At 41.2% G+C, this 24,353-nt stretch overlaps 1 protein-coding gene across 1 annotated transcript in view; it reads right to left on the reverse strand.

Annotated features, from left to right (window-relative positions):
- LGR4 (leucine rich repeat containing G protein-coupled receptor 4) overlaps positions 1-24,353 on the reverse strand; it is a 79,128-nt gene that overhangs the window by 17,333 nt on the left and 37,442 nt on the right. The window contains exons 3-4 of the mRNA XM_075712146.1: positions 11,458-11,529; positions 9,734-9,805 (exon numbers count right to left, since the gene is read on the reverse strand). Coding sequence (XP_075568261.1) covers positions 9,734-9,805; positions 11,458-11,529 — 144 coding nt within the window. The remainder of the gene's footprint in view (positions 1-9,733; positions 9,806-11,457; positions 11,530-24,353) is intronic.

A 24,353-nucleotide genomic window follows, 5' to 3' on the forward strand; every position in this document is an offset into this window, starting at 1 on the left:
AGTTATATTAAGCATTCACTGTTTCTAAAGCCATGATCAGACATGCTCTTGGAAGTCTAGCTGGGTTAGTTTAAGAAGTCATTGCCTCCAGCCGTTCATCCCGTCCCTCTCTGGGCTGGCAGAGTGGACCAAGTGACTGCGCTACATTTGTCCCTGGGCACAGTCACGACAGCTTAAACAGTAGTGAAAGTACTTCTGGACCCCAACACTTAAAGGACATGCTGAATTCAAAGGCAGAAGACAAACTTGATCAAGAATTAACACACAATCTATTTCTGTGAAAGAGAGTTTTGTTGTTGTGATGTACATGGTTTAAATACTTCAAATTATTAGGGAAAAAAGTCAGCAGCTGAATTTTCATGTAATAAAAAGTCAAGAAATGCATCAAATTAAGTAACAAATACACCAATATAAGTGGGAGCTTACAAAACTGTCTGCAGTCAAACGCTCTCTCCTAAGATGAGTGAGGTGCCATTAGCTCTAAAGCTGTACATCAAAGAGCTAATTCCTACGGTTCTTACACTGGCATCCCCTTATCATTCGCCCCATGGTCTGACAGGTGTGTACGTTATCCTGTTTGAATGCTTTTAGGCTGCACTGAGACTGGAACGTTTCAGAGAAATTAATTGTCTGATGATAATAAAGAAAAAACTTAAGGGGGGGTAAGGAAAAAAGCCTGCGGCTCTGCTTCAGAAAAAAAAAAACAAAACCCAAAACCCAACCTAGAAATTACCTGTCTTTTTTTCTCTCTCCTAAATTCACACACCTCCCTGAAGATCAAAAGAATTATTTTCCAGTGGAATAAACATATCCGAGTCTTCTCTTCAACTAATTTCTCCCTGCCTCCCCCCCGCCTTTTTTTTTTTTTTTTTTTTTTTTAAGCAAAGCAGCATACTCAAGAGGCAGGCCTCAGTCCTTGTGACTACTTGTCTACACCTATGTTTGTACTTTCACTGTGCTCCTTCCTAAATTCCATTTGCTCAAGCAGACTTTGGAAAACAAACACACCAAAGCCCCAAGCCCCGCTCCTCCTCTCCCACCGTTCAAGGAGAAGATGACCAGAGGAAGAACGGATGCATGCATTGAGGGAGTCGAACTCTCAACCAGCGAGAACAAAGAGGGTCACGGAGAAGATGATGGACCCTTCATCCCATTTGGAGGGTGAAAGCAGGCACCTTTCTGGCTCTCTGTCACTTCTTTGCAAACATTTGGCATCATCTTAACAAATGCAACGCCTGAGTAGAGCTGAAAGTAATTAGCGATGCCAAACCATAAAGCCAAAGTCAAGCAGAAAGACAGGACATCTCCCTGTGATTATTTGTGTGTCTCACTCCCCATTTACATAGCAACTTCCTCATCTCTGAGTCTGAAGATCAGTGTGCTAGCCCAAGGTTTTCCCAGAGGCCAATGGATATATCAATAAAATATTTGAAAACGGACAGTTTGCCCAGAGTTTTCATTGAGCTGCATTTATAATTTTAAAGCAAAAACCTGTGATTTGCAAATGTTACAGGAAAAAGCACAGCATCAAAAAAAACCAAAGTGGGCATTATTATGATTGCACAAAAAAATATTTATTGGTGCTGGATTTCTGTTATTAGTTGTCATGCCTCAAGACTTATTTTTAACTAATTTGGCTATTTCTGTCTCATCCACATTTTTTGTGTTCCTTCATGCCTCTTAGTGTAAGCCTGAGTGCCACAGTTTTTTTCTTTTTTTTTTTTTTCCTCTTCCAAATAGTCAAAGTGTATCCACATTATTTTCAATGCACGAAACACAGCTGAAATGCTTCTATTTAATGTCAAATGCACATAATGGAGTACTTTGTGAAACAACTGAAAAGCAAACCTATAATATTTGACAACTTCCACAAAATATTACAACTAAGGACCACACCTCGTCTTAGGATGGGGTAAGGGAGTATCCACTAGCTCCAGTAACTGGCAAAGTACAAGTAATATTCTTGGGCTGAACTTTTACGAAGCCTGTCCTTTTCCATTAAAGTGTTAAAGATAAGACTACGTTCTTTAAATTAGAGCTTGCAGCATGTACTTAAATTCCTTAATCTTTCAGAAGCTACTCCAATTCCAGCTTCCCTATAGGCATTGGCTTGTGAGAGACCTTTACTTTTAGTCTATAAATTCAGAGTTCACTTGCGCAGCTGTCATCTTCACTTTTATTACCTGTCAGGTTCCCTCCTCACACAAACTCCAACTTCACAAGAAAAAAGAGCAGGAGGATGATAGAAACCTATATATTCAGCAGCTCTTATATCAGTATTTGACATATTGTTAAAACAAGTAAAGAACATAGCAACTTAAAGGTCTTCAAACAATTAACTCAGCTTTAAGGAAACTGTAAAACTAATATGAACTCCCACCTCAATTCAAATGAATAGAAGTTCCAAAGTCTAACACACACATATATATGATTTTTTTTATATTTATATAGTAATATAAACACACGCAGAGTTACCATTCTGACTCCGGTATATTTCAAATTTCCATAAAGCTTTTCACTACAAATCTCAGGCCAAGCCTGCCAGGAGTATGTTAATGTACGCAGAGCAGATACCTGGGAGGTAGCAGAGCATGGCATCCAGCTTTTTTAGTACAATACAGTTGGGGGGGGGCGGCAGGAAAAAACTTTGTTAAATTTATTAATTTCTGAAGCATTGGGAGCTTAAGGTGGAAAAACCCAACCAAACATCAACCACAACAAAAAAAATCACCAAATCTCCCTAGTGCTTCCTCAGGATGTCCCAGGAGGCAGCCAAGCCTCCTCCTCCCCTGGTCTCCGAGCACCCCTGCACCGCACCGAACCACCGCGGAAACTGCTGTGCCAGACACCTGCACAAAAGCGGGTGTTTGCCAGGTACAGCAAGAAGCGGGCACAGCAGCACTGTCACTGGGCACAGGGTCTCCTGGCAGGGTTAAGAAGGCTGAAAGAAGAGGATCCTCATGGCCCTGTTTGGGCTGGCCAGCAGCACTGCTTAGAGCAGGCTCCCTGCCGCCCGCATCCCTCGCGGGTGGCATCAGGGAGGCCTCCAGGACCACGCTCGCACACCTCCGGCTGCCCAGTCCCTCCGGTGCTGCTTCTCTGGTTTATCCTTTTCCCATCCTCCGAAAGACGCCAGGTGCTAGGCAGCGGGGGTTCCTCCCTGCCCGACCGGGGGGAGGCAAGGCGGAGCATCGCGTGGCCGCACAGGCGGGGTCACGCCGCAGCCAGGCTGCGAAACCTGCAGCTTTGCGTGATCCCAGCTGGTCTGGGGGGAGCAGGAACGTGACGGGGAGAGCTGGGCACAAAGCTGGGTAGGGGGAGAAAGAAAAAAGCCTGTGTTTTGCTCTCATCCTGTAGTCTCTCCAGGCACGTTATGGTCAACCCTCGCTCTGCTGGGGCGAGCCACCGACAGCATGCCAGTGGCCATCGCTGTGGATGCTGCCCAAGGAGCCGGCCATGCTCCTCGCCACAAAGCCCGCCTGGGCGCTGCGGATGCGAGATACATCTCGTAAATGTTGTCTTAGTAATAATACTGATTATGAACGTACCGCCACACGTTTTGTTAACGCTATTTGCCTGGGAAGAGGAGACCGTCACGGATTTGTTTGCAGCTACTATCCCAGCCTCACTAGCTCTCATCTGTGACCACACTCAGCCTTCCGAGCTTCAGCAACTTGGAAATGTTAACAACCTTGTGCTAATAGCAGGAGTTTAACATTGATGTTAATAAAAGGGAAATCACTCCCGACTCTTGTGTTAAACCACTTCTGTTCAATGGCAATCATTAAAGAACTTTTGCTCTTTAAAGTGCTCCTTCAAAAACCACAAAGAAATCACTCAAATAACACTGGAGTAGATTTTTAGGTTTTGAAGTTGAGTACTGATAAGCCTGGTACCTAAGAAATTCTGCTACAATGCAAGGCAATAAACCCACCATGTTAACAGAGGTACTTTAAAATACTCAGCACGTTTGCTCACTGTATCAAGCAGCAGCTCTCTGTACCTCATGTGTTGAGAACATCAATATAAGGATTTGCTTTATTCAAAGACAAATTTACAGCACCTCTCAGAAACTAATGATACACGCCAAAGCTATTTCAACCATCAGTATTGATGTGCAAGCGTATCTGTGCTTCCATTTAAACATTTAAGATGGTACCAGTCAGAGATAACACAGAGGTTGCCGCAAATTACCCACAGAGGATTCAGCTGATCTTTACCTACACGCTGTGTAACTTCCACCATCCGGGTTAAGTTTCTGATCATTCTGTTTCTAAACGATTTCCCCGTTTTTATTTAAACATTAGCAATTCCCTGAGCAAGTCCAGACAGTTAAAAAAACATAAGATTACAAAAATCCCAGAAATTCCTGAAGCTCACAAGAAATACCCATACTTCACTCTCAAGAAAACCAAAACAGCTTCTAAAAGTGAACATGGCATAGAAAAATGAGATTCTTGTCATTCGGGAAGTATGTAAACTTCACGAAGCAGAATATTTAAACTGCTCACATTTAAAGATTTTCAGCACAATCAAACATGCTCTTATAAATTCTTTTCTCTTAAAAAAATGCAAGGGAGAAAAGCATATTCAGCATATTTGAGTTTGTGTTGTTTTTGCAGGTTACAGAGAGAATGTGTGTGAATTTCTCCCTTTCCCATAGTTTAATCCTATAGCTTAACACAGATTCACTTGAGGGCTGGTCCCCTTTAACCCTTTAGTAACAGTGAAGCAGGGAACTAAAAAAACCTCTGGAGAAGATGACCCATTAGCAGGTGGTTAGGTGAAAAACCACCTGCCACGGTTAAAGGTGCATACTACATATAAGAACATATAATGCTTCTTAACTTCATCTAGCCACTGCTGTTAATGAACATCTTCCACAGTCTCCCAGACAAGATTATCCTTAGAGAGCCCTGTCTGTCAAAACTCTGTCAAAACAGAAACCACAAAACACACTTTAAGAAAAAAATTAGCAGAATTAGAAGAGAACTGTGTATTTTTTGATACAAGGCAATGTTTGCATTGTCCTCTCCAAATTCAGGGATCTTCCCTTCTGACACCTTTCAATGTGCTTGTGGTTTATGTTACTAAAATTGTCACCAACATGAACCACCACTTAAAGCTGTGCTGTTTCATTATGGTACCAGCAGAATGTTTCCAGATTTGATTTGTGTTTTGGGTTTTTTTATAAATACAGATGTAACTTCATCTGTATAAGGAATCCTTCCTAAAATCAGAAAATATTAATAAGGCTATAGCAGATATGTGCTATGGCACATTTAAAATGTGCCCTGACTGACTGAAATATGCCTCCATCCTCTGTCTCCACCCTTTTTCCGTACATTTTTGCCCCACAAAGCAACATCCTGGTCTCATGTCTCTCAATCCCACAGTAGGACCCCAGTCTTTCCTGCCTGGGCCAAGCCGATTCCCTCTCCCAGAAAAATATAATCACATTCCAGTTCAGCACATTCACACCTTCTGCCGCATCCTGCCTCAAGCCTGCTCCAGCCTTCCGAGATAGGAAGGCAGACTGCAAAACTGGTTATGATCCTGCAGCGGAGGCTGCGAGCAGACCAGGCTAGGGAGGCAGAACTGCTACCGGGTACCACAGAAAATTACTGCTGACCCCACGCATGAAGACACTTAGCCTGCAGCTCAGGTGAACACCCACACAAAGAGAAAGGCAGGAGCTACCACAGCCGAGTACCACACTGGCATAGTCCCCATACCCACAATTTGGGAATCTGGTGGAACAGCGTAGCTGCAGTGCTTTGAACTATTGCTGCAGAACGCTCTAATATTCCCCGCATGTGGGCATGTGTGCACATGTGCAGGGACAGTACCTTGGTGACTCCTGAACTACAATTATACGTTAGCAGCTATTGACAAGCTTTCAAAAATGACTCTTGGATTTGATGGCAAATGCGCAATAAAATTAGCGGCAATTCAGTTTTTGAGTTTAAATAGAACACAGTTCTCCTTTCCAAAGCCCCTGAAAGTCTTTGTTTAAATAACGTAGTACCAGTATTCGTCACACACTCAGGATTGTGCTAGAATATTCCATGCTATGACTTAAAATTCATATGTAGCTGGGTTTCTGGGGTGAATTAGAGCAACCCTAGAAGCTGCTGTAGTTTACAGAACTACTGTACAAATCCCCACGTTCTGAGTCGAAGCTCAGAATAAGCAGCGTTACCAAAAAAGCCATCCCAGTCAAATATGCTTCTTATGCTAAGGCACCTAAACGAGCGACCCTCTGAAATGGCTCCGCGGTCCTTTCAGGCTCTGCACACGCTGCCAGGGCGGCACACCGCTCTACTGCCTCTGGCTTTCCGTATGACCCTTGGATCGCCCATAAACCTCACCGACACCATTTCCAGATCTGAAGTACGAAGTACGCCAGTTCATTACCTTGTGATAACAAAAACACACTGTTGGTGCTTTGCAGTAATTGAAATGCACCAAGACTATTGCTTACATTTGTGAAGCTCCTTATTTGTCAGGTTTTTCTGCTACCAAAAGCCACAGGTGCAAGCTGGGCAAGCAGCGCCTTCTGTCTCGGTAACGCAGTCCCACGCAGTCCCAGACAGCATGGCATCTTGCAATGGGAGAACACAACCTGCCAGACAAACTTCTCTGCCATGCTAGACGGCAAGTTTCCACTCAGTAAAACTCTTACATTTTGCTAAATTTCATGTCCATAAATAAAGGACTCTCTTCTAACTCTCTTTTGGAGGCCAGAGCCGGGAAAATATCCAATGTAAATGGAAAATAAAGAGCTGTCGTTTAGCATTCTGAACCAGGCTGGCTACTCGCCAGCTATAAAATAAACATTAGAGATCATGAAGCTCCTGTAACCATCTTTATTTCCACCCAGGTATGTTTACTGGGCTCGTTAATACATACAGTGTGGCAACCGTCTTCCTACGTAGCTAGAAACTGGAGCACGTTAAGAGAGAAATTGGATAGTTCAACAGGAGTTGCAAACCAAATGATTATCAATATACTATAAAGTTTTATGAGCAAGTAATTTGTGTCTTCACCAAGAAAAAATGCCCCTAAAGCCTACTTCAGAGCAAACTGGGAAACTGCCAAAAGAGAGTCAGTTAAGTGATGTTTAAACTTGCAGGTTCTGGATGGAGATTATGTATTAAAAACGTAGAAGCAGATTTTCTAACATACATTCTGCAAAGAGTTATTTGTTTTAGGAGAAGGTCACAGCAGCTCAGGAGCTTTAAATCCATTTTTGACACGAATTCCTTTAAAAAAAAAATCCTTTTTTTCCCTTTTTTTTTTAATTAATAAAGCAGCATGCTGGCACTTATGTTTGCATTTTCGCAAAATTCAGAGGACCAGTCCTACACTGCTTTGCCAGAAGGTACTCCCTACATTACTAGGTGATATGCATAACTATACTGTAATTTTACGAGTGGTGCAATAAGCTGAGAGTTTTCCTGAAGTTTGTTGAAATGACAGAAGTGCATTCCAGTGAAGTAAACAAATTGCATGGGGAAAATGCTTTACATTTCTCACTACGCTTGTCTTGAAAACCAATTTATTCTCAAATTGCTGCCAATTGTAACAAATTATGGTGATCTTGCAATGCAGACAGATATCCCTCTCAGGAACAGAGAGGGACAACCCAAAGATTTTTCTTCCACTGGTGTGGATCATGCTTTCTGAGCTTCTGACACTGATGGCTTCCAGACTGGATTTGCCCACTGTATTTTTAATGGCTATTCTGAAAACTCAATCTGGTTTTCCTCAGAAAAAGAACTAACAAGTAGCTTGCTACTTATTAACCCAAGTTCCTCCTTTTTTCACCTTCCTAAAGTTGATACAGTTTATCATTTGCCTATGAACAATGAAGCTCCCAGAAAGGGAAACCTCACCACACTTTAAATTGTTACTATTATATTTTAATTAATATTATGTCAAGAGATTATATTGGTTACATTATACAATATTACATAATCATTTAATGATTTTTTCCAACAACTGTTTGCTTTTTTTAAATGGTTCTAGCATCATCTTGTTTCCAATCATATTAAAAATATATGAATTTTTAAAAAAAAATGAAAAAGAGAGAGATATGCTGGCTTAATTTATACATTCATTATTTTTCCTTTAATTTTGTCCCTTCCCTTTTGCACATAAAACTATCATTGAACCAGCAACTGGAGATTTAAAATTTTAAACTTTAATTAGAGAACAAACATTGCCCTAAGTAAGCAGAGAAAAAAGTATGTTCATCAAAAATGAAACAGATGATTTGTAGACAACAGAAGTATTTACTAAAGTAGTTTCTTTTTTGGCATCACAGAAATGCTGGAAGCCAGGAAGGAGTTTTGTTTTGTTTTTTTAAATAATTACTAAAGGGTTATTCACATCATTTAATTTGAAGGATTTTTATTACAGTGCATAGAATTTGCACAAAGCAGACTGTGGCCCTCAGACCAAGGTGTTCTCTTCTACACACACACTAAAACAAGAGGGGAAACCTGGACATGAAATTTGCAAAGCGGATGCAAATGGAAACCTGCATCCGTCCTACCCTTGGATCCAGAAACCTGGAAAAGTCCAGGCCAACTCATGGCATGAAAACTCGCTGCTCTTTCCTGCTACGAGCTGCGTGCTTCCCACGCTCGCCGTCGCACGCAGGAGATTCTTGCTGGTAAGCAGCCCAACAGAAGCAGGTCGGTGGCTGCGCCAGGAGGTGGCACGTACCTGCACTGCACGGGCTCCCACTCCCCAGCGGGATAATCTGCAGCCAGTCTTATTCTCTGCTCCGTGCTGCTTACTGTACTTTCTTCGGATGGAAAAGGCGGGAATACCCAAGCAACTATGAGAAGGTAGTGGCCAAGATCCAAGTTCAGGGAATACAGAAAGCACCTTTGCGAAAGTTGCGTAATAGTTTTGCAAAGCAATACTAATTTTTTTTTTTTTTTTTTGCAAAGCTATTCCATAATCTGATGCAACACTGAGAGAAACAGGATCTTAGGCCAGAAACCTGAATTATGGCACAGAGGGAATAGATAATCTGCCCCCTCTCTCTGTAGGTAAGCAGAAAGAAGGAAAAATTTTGAAGCCCTTCCCCCCGTTCCACCTCCTCATCACAGTGATAAGCATCTACCACCTAGAGAGCTGTAACTAACTATTACAGTCTGATTAAGATGCTTTGTAAAACATAATAAACCATGAGATAGTATAAGCACATATGAAATATCTTATGAGCAACTAGCAATAATGGCTGAGGTGTTCATAACTGTGTGATTTCAACACCTTCCAGTAAAACCAATACTATGCATGTCTCAAGCAATACTCCTTCCCAGAAACCCCTTTCCCTCCTCCAGATACAAAAGACTTGGGCATGATTCATTTTTGCACAACATTTTAAAATTGCTTGAACACCTTAGGACATGCAAGAAGGATGATACATGTTTAACTCCACCACCACTGCATTTATACAGCAATTGTGTACCTGGATTTGGGTTTTGAAAGAGTTTGGATTTGGGTCACCCCACAAAAGGTGACGAATAAAATTCCTTATGAACTTTACTTGGGAAATTTTGCTCCAGTTGAAATTGCAATATCAGAAAGTCCAGGCACGTTATTACACACACGATTATACTTCAGAACTCTACAGAATGAAGCAAATGTGTATAAAGTGACTGAAAGTGGACGTTGGAGAACAATGCAAGAACAAAAGCAAAGTAAGAAAACTTACAAGGATTGTAAACCGCTTAATCCTCTGATGGCCTCATTAGGTATAGTCTTCAGCTGATTGTTCTGTAGGGTTCTGTAAAAATCCACTGTGTTAGTAAAGTAGAATTTGACAATAATCTTTATCAACAGTACAGATGACAGAAGAGCCCATGGTCCTGTTACGGTTTCACAGATTTGTAGTATACATAAAAGCATGTAGAATTATCAAGACCACATACCCAAAGGCAATGATGAAACAAGAAAATGGTCTATTTCAGTTTTATTTACAACTCATTAATTAACTGCATTAATTTGCAGAGAACAAGCCTCTGACATAATACGCCAAAATTCCCCTGGGAACTCACTGAAGAAGTTCAACAACTTAACACTAGTACAAATTTGCTACAATGAATGATATTTTATTATTTTCTTGTGAAATCATCCTATACAGGCTACAAAATACACAAACCTCTAATTTTTCTTAAAGCCGCATCAATACACAATGCATTAACAATCTAATTTACAAAGTGTGTTCACAACAAAGCACCTCTGGGCATAACATTAAAAAAACACAGAATGAAACTAGAGCCAAGCTGAATTAAGTTATACTGGGTTTTGTTTTTTGGTTGGGTTTTTGTTGTTTTGTTTTGGTTTTTTTAAGAACTTCTCTTATGGGACAACATATTACTGCACAATGAGTTCTTTTATAAAGAGAATGTAAGTAACTGAGATCTCACACATTACAAAATATTATTAGATTTTGGTGCTTACTGGGGTAAAATGCAAGTGGCCAAGTAAGTTAACTGTTAATTAATATCCAAGTCCCAAATTTTTCAAGAACCGCTAGAATTTCAGGTACCTCCAGTGTTGAGTACCCTGATGGAGACACCTTCCAGAGCCTTGACACACTGCATTCAATTTACAGAACATCCTTAAGTAGTACTGCAGATGGGCAGTTTCCTAATCTGTACCCTGCTTATGCTGTTTGTTTATGCTTCTTTCTTTACAACCTCAGGGTCCTTTTCCACTAGGTTTTTAAATATCTGTTCAATTAACTATCTATTACACTACTAGCAATTGGAAATATTTACATCAGCATAAATGCTACAATTTCTGGATACAGGTTTTTAAAACCCCAAACAACAGAAAGCTCTTTCATCTTTAGCTATGGGGAAACAGTTGAAATTAATATTCTTATCTCAGAAAAAAAAAACCAGGATATGGGAAACAGAGCATACAATTCTAACTTTTTTTATTAAAACTTCTTTTTCTAATAGTAACTCATTTTCACCTAAAGAAGCATCGAACTATGGAAAATATTTCTATCACCGGTAGGGAATAATTCAAAGGTCAAACAGTGCTTTAAACCTCTGTAAGTACTAGTACCACCTGATAATGTCAGGGCACCTGATGGAGTAAACTCAGGGGATGAAGAACAATAAGAAACTTTCCATGTCCTTTTTAGAATTTTTCCTTCTTAGGGTTCTTCTGCTACAAGATACACTCCAGAAGCAAGTGTTCTAATTAAATGAAGTAATTACAGTTTAGTCAGATTCACCACTGCTCATCATCACCAATTAGAGCAGGCTTTAAAAAAAAAAAAAGTAGGAGAGCTGTAATTTGGGGAGGGAGGGGGGCAGCAGAGAAAGAGGAAAAAAAATTTAATCCAGCCTACCAGTAAACAGGCTGGCTGTGCAGTAAGAAAGCATACAGCTAGCTATGAAGCTCTAAAACCCAATTACTTACAGAACTTTGAGTTCTTTCAACCCAGACAAGGCCTTCGGATGGATAAAAGAAAGGTCATTGCCAGCCAGTCGCCTGGAAAAAAATTGCAATAATAATTTCAGTCACAAAATACAGTACTTCTACAATCATCTAACAAGGAAAATCACCAATACATCAAATCTTGCAAACAGTTATGCATTTTGTATCCAATTATGCCACATTCACAATCTTCCAAGTTTGCATCAGTTATTTCGGTTGCCGCACATTTTTAACGACGAGAACACACTACTCAGTGTCATGGATATGCTTTTGCAAACATGCTAGAAAAAACACACCCCAGAATGATAAGGAATCTTCTTATGGTACTAGATTTGAAAAATGCATTTACCAACTATTAATGTGATGGTCCAGATTTCAGCACTGCTCTGCTGAAACTCATGCTCTGGTACCCATGTGTTTTTAATCTATACAGCAGTTTCTAAAGAAACTATGCAGTTAAGTAAAAATAGCTAGATGCTAGCATAAGGCAGGGAAATTTTCTATGAAAATCCCAAATGTGAAGATGATATTTGCAAGCAGGCAGCACATGTTCACGGTGCTGACAACTGACAGGATGCCTGCTGACATTACCAAGACGTAATCTTGGTAATCTCTCATCTTTTTGGTCAGCTATTTGGACAAACTTTTCGGAAAAGAAAACTGTTTTGGGGGAGGGAGAAAGGGAACAGGCTTCTCAGCCATACTCACTCTTGCTCAAAATGTGGCCAGTTTCAAACTTGGACTGCTCAATACTAACACAAAGTAAGTCGTGAAAACCACCATGGTATTAAAAGTAACAAATACAGGAGATGCTGCAGAAGACAAAGCAGGAAGGCAGAAACAGCAGCCAAAACAGCTGCTTTCAAATAGCTCATTCCCCCTTCCCCCACTCCTTTTTTTCCTTCACCCTTTTTACTTCTATCCTGACCAGCAGACCCTGTGTGGTCCAACCTTTATTGAGCTGCTAATAGTTGTGACACAAGATACTTTATTAAGGGTAAAAGACAATAATGCAGAACACCTGGTAATCCATAGCTGCCAAAAGATGCCATCATTCCAGCAAAAGTATTTGCTTTCAGACTCGGTTTCATATCCAAGCTAAGCAAACACAATGTTAGAGAAGGCTGTACAATGAAATCATCCAGTGGAAATACTATGTACAATGCAGTAAGTGTTAATAATTAAAAAACAGTCAATGTACTTTAACAAAGGTTACAGAACATCAAAACCACCTCTGCTGTTACAAGGCACTGTGAAGCAAGCCAGCCACACTAAGGGGAAAATATTATTTCAAAGAGGCAAATGAAGGAAATAACGAGAGCATCATCTAAAGTATCAGCTTGCCAGAACATAGCAACGTTATTACATTTTTATCTTAGTCTCTATTTCTAACTACATAAAAGAGATTACCCAAAGCATTTGATGCCTACATAAATCTGCTTGCAACAGAATTAATGACTTAATAAAATGCTGCCTGATAGAGGATGCTAGTTATGCTTATCAAATCCATTTGACAAAGGTAGATGGTCTTATTTATAAACCAAGGGAGAAGAGGACAGCTTCTCATGAACGGGGAGGTGACAGCAGCAGCAGATACTACTCGGTTTTAGAAAACTGTGTTACTATTGTTCATTAAAGTTGACCTTGGTATTTAGTCCTTGTATTCTCAACACCCCCTCCCCAATTGCCATAGCTGTGGCTCTGACATCATCACAAGCATGCTTAAATCTCAGTTCTTCTGTCTTTAAAAAAAAAAAAAAAAAAAAAAAAAAAAGACAAGGCATCTCCTGACTGCTGAGAGAAGTTTGTCTGCATGGCTTATGTATAACCAAACAGCTCTGAAACCGGAAAAGAAATAAAAAGAATCAATGTATACTTATTCTTGAAATCTCCTGTCTACAAACAACATCAGGATTTCAGAGCTGTGACATGATTTTCCAAATACTTCGTATTTTTAACAAGAATGAAAAATTCCAGATGGCAACTAAACACTCTCCTAAAATTCATTTTGTTATCAGCAGCTGCCCAAATCAACTGTATTGACTATATGGGGGGACATGGAGGGAGGTTTGCAGTTATTTCACGGCTTTCTTTTTAACAATTTCCTAAGAAGTTCACTGTAAACAGAAAGAAACGTTGATGAAACATGCTGGGTCTCTACACCAGACACCAGTGATCTGCAAAACACATGTTTATTTTAAAAAGTGTTCAAAACATCAAAATAGAAATTCTTAAATCGAGCGCAATTTAACTGAGGCTATAGCACCGAATTGTTTTGACACTCAAACACTACTAGTTGATGCCGATTACCTGCCACATGCTTCAAGAAGGGGCAGCCCTGGTAAATGTGTGTCAGGCAGCTCCGGCTGCAGCTCTGTCGAGGTTCCCCATTAAACGGGCTGGTGTGCAGCTTGTCAGGCATCTGCTGTAATTTCTCCCTCCCCCCAAAGAGGCTGGGGATTATGACTTGTTTTAAAAAAAGCTAAAATAAATCCAGTTGAATAGCCTCCCCCAATCTCACTGAGTGTCACTAACACAACCTACAGAGCACGGGAAACAAAATACAGCTGAGCCAGAGCAAGGCTTGCGTGACTTCAAATAGCAAGACTTGCCTGCCTCAAGGCAACTCCTGTTTATTCAGCCTTTTTGCAACCAACCAACAGAAAAAAACCAACCTGCAATCCATTACATTTCCGTTTCTCCTCCATCTGGCAACCTTCCAGGAAACAGGATACAACTAGCCAAGTGTGCAAAGGCTTTACTAATCAGTTTGCCAAATATACATTTATCATTCACGTCCTAGCCTTGGGGAGCGTGGCTGCTCGTTAGGAGGCTTCAACTGCAGCTCTCCAGCAGGCAAAGACCAACGTATCAGGCGCTGCTCTCAACATGCACTGCAGCAGCTGGGAGGATGTAAAGATTTCTCTTTACATAAGCAGGCTCAGGTTCATTTTAAAGAGAGAAACGAAAAATTAATAGCATATAATATAGCGCACGTACAGCATATAAATTAAGACGTCACTGAAGTCATCCAGTCAGGTTTCCCACATGTTCCCTCCTTTCAGCATGTCTCAAAAATAGTCACATTCAGATTTTCAAATACAACGTTTAAAACAAGTATTTAAAAAGCACCTCTGTTTCTCTCTTTCCACCTCTCACACACACAGTCAATGGGCTAAGGAAAATCACAGCTTTACCAAGCCCCAAACTCCAGCACAACAGAAAGGAAGGAAGCTTCATCTCCTTGCAACAAGACTCACTAACCTGCTCGGGATCAGCCCGTGGTGGGACAACTCCATACTGCTATGGAGCTGCCTGAAGGCAGCCCTACATTTACGCTATCAAGAGCCGAGTACTCATCCTTCCCTTCATTTTGAGTGGAAAGAGTTTCAGAGACCTGGTCTGGAAGTCCAGCTATAGTTACTGAGTCGAGGCGCATCACCATTAGAGCTCTTTTTCCAAAAGGCAGAGGACTGTAAAACAGATTCATCCACAAAGACAGTAAAGACTTTTATTTAATAGATGATTATAAAGTGCCCTGCTATGCTACAGGCCACAAAAAACTTAATTTGCTGTCTTTTATTTCTCAAGGCACACAGACACAGCAGCAGGCATCATATGAAGTGGGGTGTAAATGTGTAATCACACTGACCAAGAGTTTTCCTGCTAACTCCATCACGACTCCCCTTGTTTGGAAATTCTGCCCAGGACTGCGGGTATCCCGAGTTAGCCCAGCTGAGTTACACCTTGGAGGCTTCTGCAGTGGAATTACAGTTGTAATGTGTGACCACATTAGTATCTTTCTTCTAGGTTGGCAATCTCCTTGTAATTGCTTGGTATTGAAAACTGTGGTCCTCTATTTTTACTTTGAAGGAAAAAAAAAAATGGAGTGTTTCAATGGGACAAAATTTGTGCAAATTTGGACAAATTCAAATAGACAAAATCAATTTCAGCATAGCAGGATATTAGAGCAGGACATACAGAGGACAAAATACCTCTGCTATCCTGTTATATATAGGTGAGCAATACCCTCTAATCATTATTTTAAGTGACACAGTAAATGATCTCCATACGTAGAGGACACCTTGTTGTTATTACAGAAATCAGGATACAATCTGGCTGGGGAATAATCTTCCATGGTATTTCACCCCCAGAGTACATAGCAAGCATAGCTTCTTGTACCGAAACTCTTCTGAAAGCAGCAAAGACTGCTTTCTCTCTTTTGGGAAATTAAAACTTCTGCAATTATGAGTCTGGCAACCTGGCTGCATGTTAACTGAGCCAAGTTAATCACTGGTGTCACTGCAAAATCGGGGAGGATGTCCCAGGGATACATTTTTGTCCGTAACAATTAAAACCATCACTCTCATTTTGACAGGATGCAATAGAAACTTCTTGGAAACCTCTCTGCTTGCCTTGCATCCCAGATGGTGGCGAACCTCGGGTTACTTGAGCAAAGAATTAGGTCTCATTCTGCCCTTCTGAAGATCTCATGCACATAACACAAAGTGGTTTTGCTGTGGTTTTTTTTTTTTCTTTGTCGGTATTCTGGGATCCTCCTAACCTTATCTGTCCATCTTGTCTCTGATAAGAATACATTGGCTACTTTTTCCACAGATCAACTATAATCTTACTTCCTCACTGAAAATTCAAATACTGACACAGACTGCAATCCTGACAGGTCATTATAAATCAGCCAATATATTATTTTTATTTCTACATTAACTGCTTTCTGGTAAACCCCAAGACCTAGTCAAGGCTGAACATCCCAGTTGCCTTTGGACCATCCACCGCTGGCTGTCTGCCCACGCAACATCTCCTTTTAGCTTTCCAACTTTTACCTACCTATTTTCATCCCACTGAAAAAAATTCCATTGCTTCCCCACTTGTACTTTTGCAATTTCTTTACTTCTTTGCTGCCTTACGTCTCACTAGTCTGCCATCCTTACGTGCCCGTCCCTAACATCAACTTTTTCAGGGTTCTTCGTGCTTCTCACGCATACTTGAATTTTACTTCATGTTCTCCTGCAACAGAAGTAACCTTTGAAAACGCCTTATAGACACACTTGCTGGGTATCATGGATTACATTTTCTCAAGCTTAAGAAAAGAGCTTCAGGTTCCACTTATTCCAGAAAAGCAGCCACTTTGGAACAGAATTCAGTTTTCTTAACAGATGATGCACAGTTATGTGCTACAGTTCATTCACCAAGATTTGAAACTTTACACAAAAGGTACAGCCATCTGCAGGAAAATACCAGGGGCTCGCTGCTTCCCCCATGCAGAGATCCCCTGCCTGGCAAGGGCACACGCCTGTGCAGACAGCTCTTACCCAAGCTGGGCAGCTGCAGAAGGGGACGGGCTAGTAAGCGGAAGCCGTATCGCCGGACTAAACTTCGCTTTGCTTATCTGTGATTAGCAAACAGCCCCTTTGGGACTTTTGTCAGCTGCAGCCTGCTGCACGGCTGTGAAGCCAATCAATAACCCACAGATTACTCCCAATTCCTCCACGCCAATTTAGCATAACTAAATGGATACTTTATTCTACGGCTGCTAATGGAAAATGCATTTGTCCCCCTCTCCTTTTCTTGCAGTAGTTTCAGTATTATACAACCTCAACCGCTATTTATAAAATCGTGAGTATGTAAGCCAAGACACATCAGGACTGTAAAAGGAAGTCTGTAACTGCAACCAGCACTGAAACTGCACCAACTCCATCCAGCTGAGTAGGCACTTCTCATCCTGAGACTTCTCTTTCTAGAAGTTACAGCTTTCTCACACTTATGCTGAACTTCAAGGTAATAGTTTGTTTTCAATATGCATTCCTGGTCTAAAAATTTTAAATGTTTAAGTAAACTAAACTGATTGATTGAAAGTGTAAAGCCTCTCCATAAGTTCTACTGTTAAATTGTCAGCAAGAGTCACCAGCACCCACTACAAGACAAAATATGGCTCTACGATATTCTTTTTCACAGACTATCAAAGAATATTTAATTTTTTTCTTGTTAACAGGAAAATAAATTATGACGGATTTTGAAGAAAGCAAGCATTCCCACCCATGCAAAATAAGCTCTATCATTCAATTTGCAAGCAGTATCTGTACTGGGGCAAGACCTCCTTGAAGTAGAGCCCACAGGCTAGAACACAACACATATGCATGAAAGGCAACACATATAACCTAAACCAATTATTATATAACACAAGCTGTTGAAGCAAGCTGTCTTTGTAGTCCCAACTAGTGCTCTCCAGCAAAAAAACAGAAGTTCACACAAGTTTTCTAACATGGACATGTCTTCAAAATAAGCAACAATATCTTGTTGTCTTGTAAACTGGTAACACCTAGCCTACAGCAGTAATGACAAGCTGTTGCAGTATGCAACTTTGATTCCTCTTGCCTCCAAAGCAGAATAGATGTATAAAGTGCACCTTCTTCTCGCTAATTGTCTTTGCACATCTTGCAGTAGGTCATGATAGCCTCCCTTTGCTCTACCATCAGCCAGGTAAACCTTTCCCTTGACGGCTATCTTAAGGCACTTGGGTAAGTCTGCATATATACTGATCTAGGTTCTGCCACTCTGGATTTCTATTTCCCCTCTGTTGCACAAATAGCAATCATTACAGATGCCATTGTGTTTACTGGAGAAGGAGCTACCCAAGACAAATACCCCACGTTCCTCACCATGATGCACAAACTTAAATACTCAGTGGCAGAGTAAGTAGAAGCTCGGTGGCTTTCGGGATTTTATTCCTTCTTCCTGTCCCCTCAAAAAGCCGTATCTAACATTAACTTCTCCTTTTCGCTGTGGATGCCGAGACATCGGGGGCACTTAGCTGTGCTATGGGAATGACTTCCACAGTGGTGAGCCAGCTGCTGAGAAAGCAGAGGGGGAATTGTGGTTGACAGCTCCAGTTCAGAGGACTCCGACACTTTTAGAAGGATTTGTGGATTTGATACCAACTTCATCACGGTCCAGTGCAAAGAGCGGCATGCAAGGGAGATGGGCTCTCTGCTGCCCGGGCGGATCGGCAGATGGGCTGCTGCACTGAACTGACAGGAGCTCTTCCAGCATCAATACACTCTTTCCTAGCTATAAATACATTTCACTTACCTAGTCTGTAAAGCAGAGACACAGAGATGAAAGTAAACAAGCTCGGTTTTGACCAACTGGGATGCAGCAATTGAATTGACTATACATTTGTGCTTTTAGCAGATAGTGCTATTTGGATGCTCAGCAGGTTTCCAAGATCATGAAATATATCGATGGTTAGATGTGAGAGAGTGGAAAAAATGACCGTTGAGATACTAAAACCTCAAAGTTGCTTTGATCTGTCCATACAGCCTGTCCCTTGCCCTGGCACTTACTGGCTTTCCAGACATGGGATCTTTTGAATGACCATGCATATAGCAAGTGATGCTGCAACATGTGGAAGTGGATTAAATCTACATATACTTGGCAATTAAACCTCTGTTACCAGTTTTCTAACCACTTCAGATACATACTGGGTAAACAAAAGACCCAGGTTTTGCAGACACCTTCACAATGAATGACCTTCAAGAAGTGGGAGTAATTTTCACTATGATTCTTTGTTTCAGATTTAGGTCAGTTAACTTTTCCCCAGCTGAGAAAAAAGCAAATATTTTATCAGAATCATCTAGAATTTTACTTTTATACAGGAAGGGCAGGAAAAGAACTTTACATGAGTACAGGTTACTACTACTGTGCCAGGGTAAAATCTGCCAATGCTCATTAGGCAAGAGTGCCTCAGTACTCACAAAAAATATATCAAAATACAACCACCCAAGAGGAGGGGAGGAAAGGAGGTAAAAGAATGACTTAATTCCTCACCATGTCTTCTCATGGTAACATACAGTGTCATACCAAGACACTATGATGACAGAATGCACTCAATTACTTTCTCAGAGTACAGAGATAATCATTTACCTCCAACATATAGGATTTGTTTTTTCTGCTTTTCTGTCTGAATATCTAAGGCTTTTGCTACTCTTCTTAATGCTTGAGCCTGGACTTGGCTGCCTGCTCGCTTGCACACGTACATCTTTTGTCCCACGCTCCAATTCCTGAAACCGAAAAGAGGAGGTGGACTGCACGGTACGAGCACTTTTTGGGGGACTATCTGGAGAGACACAGCCTGAGAGCTTCTGCGGCTACCGCTCGGCCTCCAGAAGTTTCTTATCTGGTTTATATGTTCAGACAGCCCCAACCTGGCAGCTCAGGCAGCATTAATAAATTCAGTCTTGTAAGACGGGTCTTGAAGCACAACACCAAACAGTTCAGCCTCCAGGCCATTTAGCTAAGCCAGCTTCTGTGTGCGTGTGCATGTGAAAATAATGCTGAACACTGAAACTCGAAGACAACAGATAAGGAAAAAGTTTTGTTTCCCTCTAAATGTACCTGCAGCAGAATAACCAGTCTTGGGATCCTTACACACAGCCATGCCAACTCTTGAAATTAACATGTAGAAACAGAAACTGGAAAGAAACTTCCTCATCTTCTAAAAACAACGGAATTTATCCCCAACAAACAGGAAAAATATGCAACTGTTAAGCACAGCAAGAACCTTCTAAGCTACAGAAATATTATTCTTGTATCAGCAGGACTGAAATTCATGCAGAATCAAACCGATTTAGGACTCACATAGATAAGAAAACATTAATTAAACACAGGTTGGCCAACATGTTTTTAAACATCGTTTAGCATCTAGTGCAGACCAAGTAGGTGATGTTTAAAAATATCTTAGCTGACTGTGGTTAATTCTACTTGGGAGTCTTTGCCTAAAGGTTTGTCTTGACTAGAATTTGAAGGTGCAAGTTACAACATGCCGACGCACTTTCTAAAGCTGCGGCACACACAAGGCAGCAAATGTTTCTAATGTATGCTAGCTGGTCAAGTCAAAGCTTAGGCTCTTAACTTGCTACCAACACGTGAAACCTACACCTTGCATTTTCTTCATTAGAACTTTACCTCTTGGAATTTAAGCTGCAGCAACTGAGGAAATTACCTCCTCCAGCTGTTCAAATATTCAGAGCTGGCAGATGGATGAAGAGCACTCATCAGCTTCCAATCCAACGTCAGCCGGCTATTTTTGAAATACCAACAGAGGATGTCTACCCTGCTGCCTTTATAACAAAGCAGCTGAAGAGAGCTCTTGGCTTGTTCCTCAGGCTCTGCTGGTGAGGCTGAATAGACAGATATGGGGCGGTAGCGTCTCCAATCGTACCAGCTAGTTTCACAAGAGGATGTTTAACCACAGCCTCAGTTACCACATGTCGGCTAACACGAGGCATCAGGACAACTTTTCTCATGAAGATTCATCCTTACCTCTCCTACTCGAAACAAGCCCTTTGTCTCCAGCTTCCCACTACAAATCATGTTTACGAAAGGGAGAGGAATTACACCATCTCATCAACATTCTCACGCTACCTTGAAAATACCATTTTAAAAGACTTAACACAGAAGGACAAAAACCTCCTTCCACCAAATGGTCCACAGCCAGGTGAGGAAAGACACTGCATCCCAAACTAACAGCTCAGCGTTGGTGGCCTTGGCAGAACTCCAAGACATGCCTTATTCATAAAACCAAAGTAATAAAAAAGACAGACACTCCCCCTCCCTCCCCAAGGATAATACAACTTGGTGCTGATGCAGAAATTAGAAGGAAGGGGACCATCTAAATTACACACTGAAATAGATACTACAAAAGCAAGCAGCTGTGACATTTCAGCCAGGTGGTCATCTTCAGCTGCAGTCAAGAGGAAAAATAACACTAGACATTTCCCTTGCAGATACTTCCTGATTACAACCTTATGGCAAAAACACCTCATTTTCACTGCTAGTATGCATTTTAATTAATCCTTAAGTTCTTAAAATATACTTTGTCAATTAAAAGCCATGATTAGAGACTCTGGCGGGGCGGGGGAGGGGGGAGTTGAGATGTTTAAGCAGATCTCTTAGTGCTGTAATCAGCATAGATATAATTAACTAGTCAAGCAGATTCTCAGTTGTACTATTTCTCTTCCTGAAAAATTACAGTTGCACGCGTGCTCTCACTCGTTTATTCATCTCTCAAAAAGCTGATTAGGATTGTCTTTCAGAAAAGAGAAAACTTTTATTGATCTAAACCTTTCTTTTATCATTTTATTTCCCTAACCATTTTCACCAGCTATTGAATAAAAACCTTAATAAAGTTTGCCCTTGATTAAAAAAATAACTATCCAAGGGTAGTGTCACAGAAGAGAGACTGTTTCACATCATGTATGAACAGAAAGCAGAAACACAACAGACCCTGGCATCAGCATCCATCGGGAAGGTAATGGAGCACTGCTGTCTCTTGGTGCCTTCAGGAGCGGTTATCTTCCTTGCAGTTGCTGGGAATGATATGGTCTTCAAAACCCCAACAGTCAGAGAGCACCCTCCCTAACCCTTGCTGGAGAAGGTCATAGCCCTGCCCCAAGGCTGACTGGTTGGGAGGTGACTGGTGTTCCCCTTTGAACCACCACGTGCTTGTGTCACAGGAAACCTACAGACAGACAGCAGGACAGCTTGCTGCCCTCTGACTTCCTACCAGCTCTCACATGGACCCGCAGCCAGACATCCAAAACCTTATCTTCTAAACCTTACCCATCTGTGCAAGGCAAATAAGATGACACATTTTAAAGGGTTAAGAGTAGAAATCAAAACAAGGTAAAAGGTCATTAAGTCGAGGAGACTTTTGCTTTATTTGAGTGGTTCAAGCTTCTGAAGCCAGACTGGAAAACCAGCCAAGAATAAAAATCATTTTGATTTGCCTTCCTTGATGAAAGAGTGCCTTTTTAATTAATCCAGCAGATCATTCACAAATACAGTGAATGGAAATCATAGAGTTAAAATCCTTCAGACTACTTTAGATAACTCCAAATATTAGAAGGAACTGCAACCCTTCAGAAGAGCATCAAAACCATAACACAGCCTGGCGCTTCTAGTCAAAAATTCACACTGGAAAATGGTTTCTGCTTTCTAAAAACACTGCATTATCTAACTATATTTCCCTCTTCTAGCTTTCTATAAATACTTTAAGGTGTGGTTAGAAAACTGTGGCCAAGTTCTTCAAGGATTTTTAGTTTCCATATCAAGTTCAGGGCTGCAGCATATTTACATTAACATTTTCTGGAGAATACACTTCATTAACTGCTGTGGCAAAACCCTTGGTGGTCTGCTCCTCGCTGACTCTGACCATTGCCTTTTCAATCATTTGCAAATTCCTTCCAGATGGGTATCAGTTACACAGCGATGGAGAATTTTTATAATATTTATAAATAGTGCAAGAATCCTACAGACATATAAGCGTGCTATGCAGTGACACACACGACAAGGCTGTGAAGAGGGGCACGTGGAGCATGTAATGCAACGGGTGGATTCTGCCCACGGACAAGCTGGAACCCCTTTGCTTGTACCTGCGAGTAATACTCAGGTAGGACACTATCTCAAAGGTACCAAAAAAAATCAGATTATACCCGCAAATTTGATACTGCGCAGGGGAGTCAGTTCCCTGAACACAGCCATTTAGTGCCATTTCAGGTGCCCTCTTCTACCTGTCCCCAGCTGCCATTCCAGGCGGCCATCCGTCTCCCATCTGCATCAGACCTGCCAGTCTTGTGCAGGAGTCTTGGATAACCCAGCACATCTGAAAATGGCATGGGATGCATACATTGAAGCACCCAGGTCACTCCCCCTTTGGTGACAAAGAAGGCACCTTTTGATCAAGCAGCCAGCTTTTACATGTCTGGTACACTGCTTCTTTCACTTTTATTTGCTATTGTTCATTACAGGATTCAGAAAACGATCCTCTGAAGTCTCTCCAGACTACCAAATAATTCATTGCATTAAGGAAATGACAGCCCCCATTTTAAAATCACTCCTACTGCATTTTTTAATCCCATACTCTCTATAGATGCACTGCATAAAACTCAGTTGCCTACATAATACATCTAATTCCCTCCCATTTACATTCAATTCAATTCTGTGATACTATTTTGCAATATTAATTAACTAAGTCTGTCAGGGTCTAATCACCCAGAGCATTTGACAAATGGCAGAGGTAAAGCACAGCATAAAGAGAAAGGTGACTGGGGCTGTCTCCTGGATGAAGAGCTACCAGAGTCCGTGGTGGTGTGGGTACTTACTGCATTCCCTTTAAGTCTGTGGGATTTTCATTTGCTTTAGGTGTGTAATTCTTGGGAAAAAAATCTAGATGGAAAAGTCACTTCTAGCATAGACTTGAACAGCACTTCGCTTTAACTCTTGTCTCTTTTTCTTTGGCATGGAACACCCAGGTTTCTGTGCTGAAAAAGCAACTTTGCCAGTGCCTGGCAGTCAGAATTTGGATCTGTTCAACAATAAATAAAAGCCAGGAAGAAAGTTTGAAAATCATCTTAGAGCAGAGAGGGAAAATTGTGGTTGTACAGTGGGAAGTACGACAGTTTGGTATTTTCTGTCCACAACCAGCAAAAATAAAGACCGAAAAATTTCTGTACCCTGTCCCATAGAGAAAAACGAACGAGCGGAATGAAGCGAAAACGTGTCATGTCTGGGGCTGGTCATTTCTATTAAGGGGGGAAGCTGCTTTTGTTTGAATCTACTTTACTCTAGGAAGTACTCTAGAACACTCTAGTGTTCTTCCCTCTAGGAAGAACACGAACTGAAGCAAGGGAACCTGGAGTTGACTTGTGCACGGGCGACCGTAACCAGGGCTTTACAGAGAAGGAAGAAACCTTCCTCGTTTCACTGCTGGTGGGCATGGCCAGAGCCTCTGCAAATAGGCTTCAAAGTCAAAGCATTATGCTGATGCAAAACATTACTAACAGCTCACAGGTCTCGGTTCA

Source organism: Pelecanus crispus, chromosome 6 (genome assembly GCF_030463565.1).
Source record: "Pelecanus crispus isolate bPelCri1 chromosome 6, bPelCri1.pri, whole genome shotgun sequence".
Lineage (NCBI taxonomy): Eukaryota > Metazoa > Chordata > Aves > Pelecaniformes > Pelecanidae > Pelecanus > Pelecanus crispus.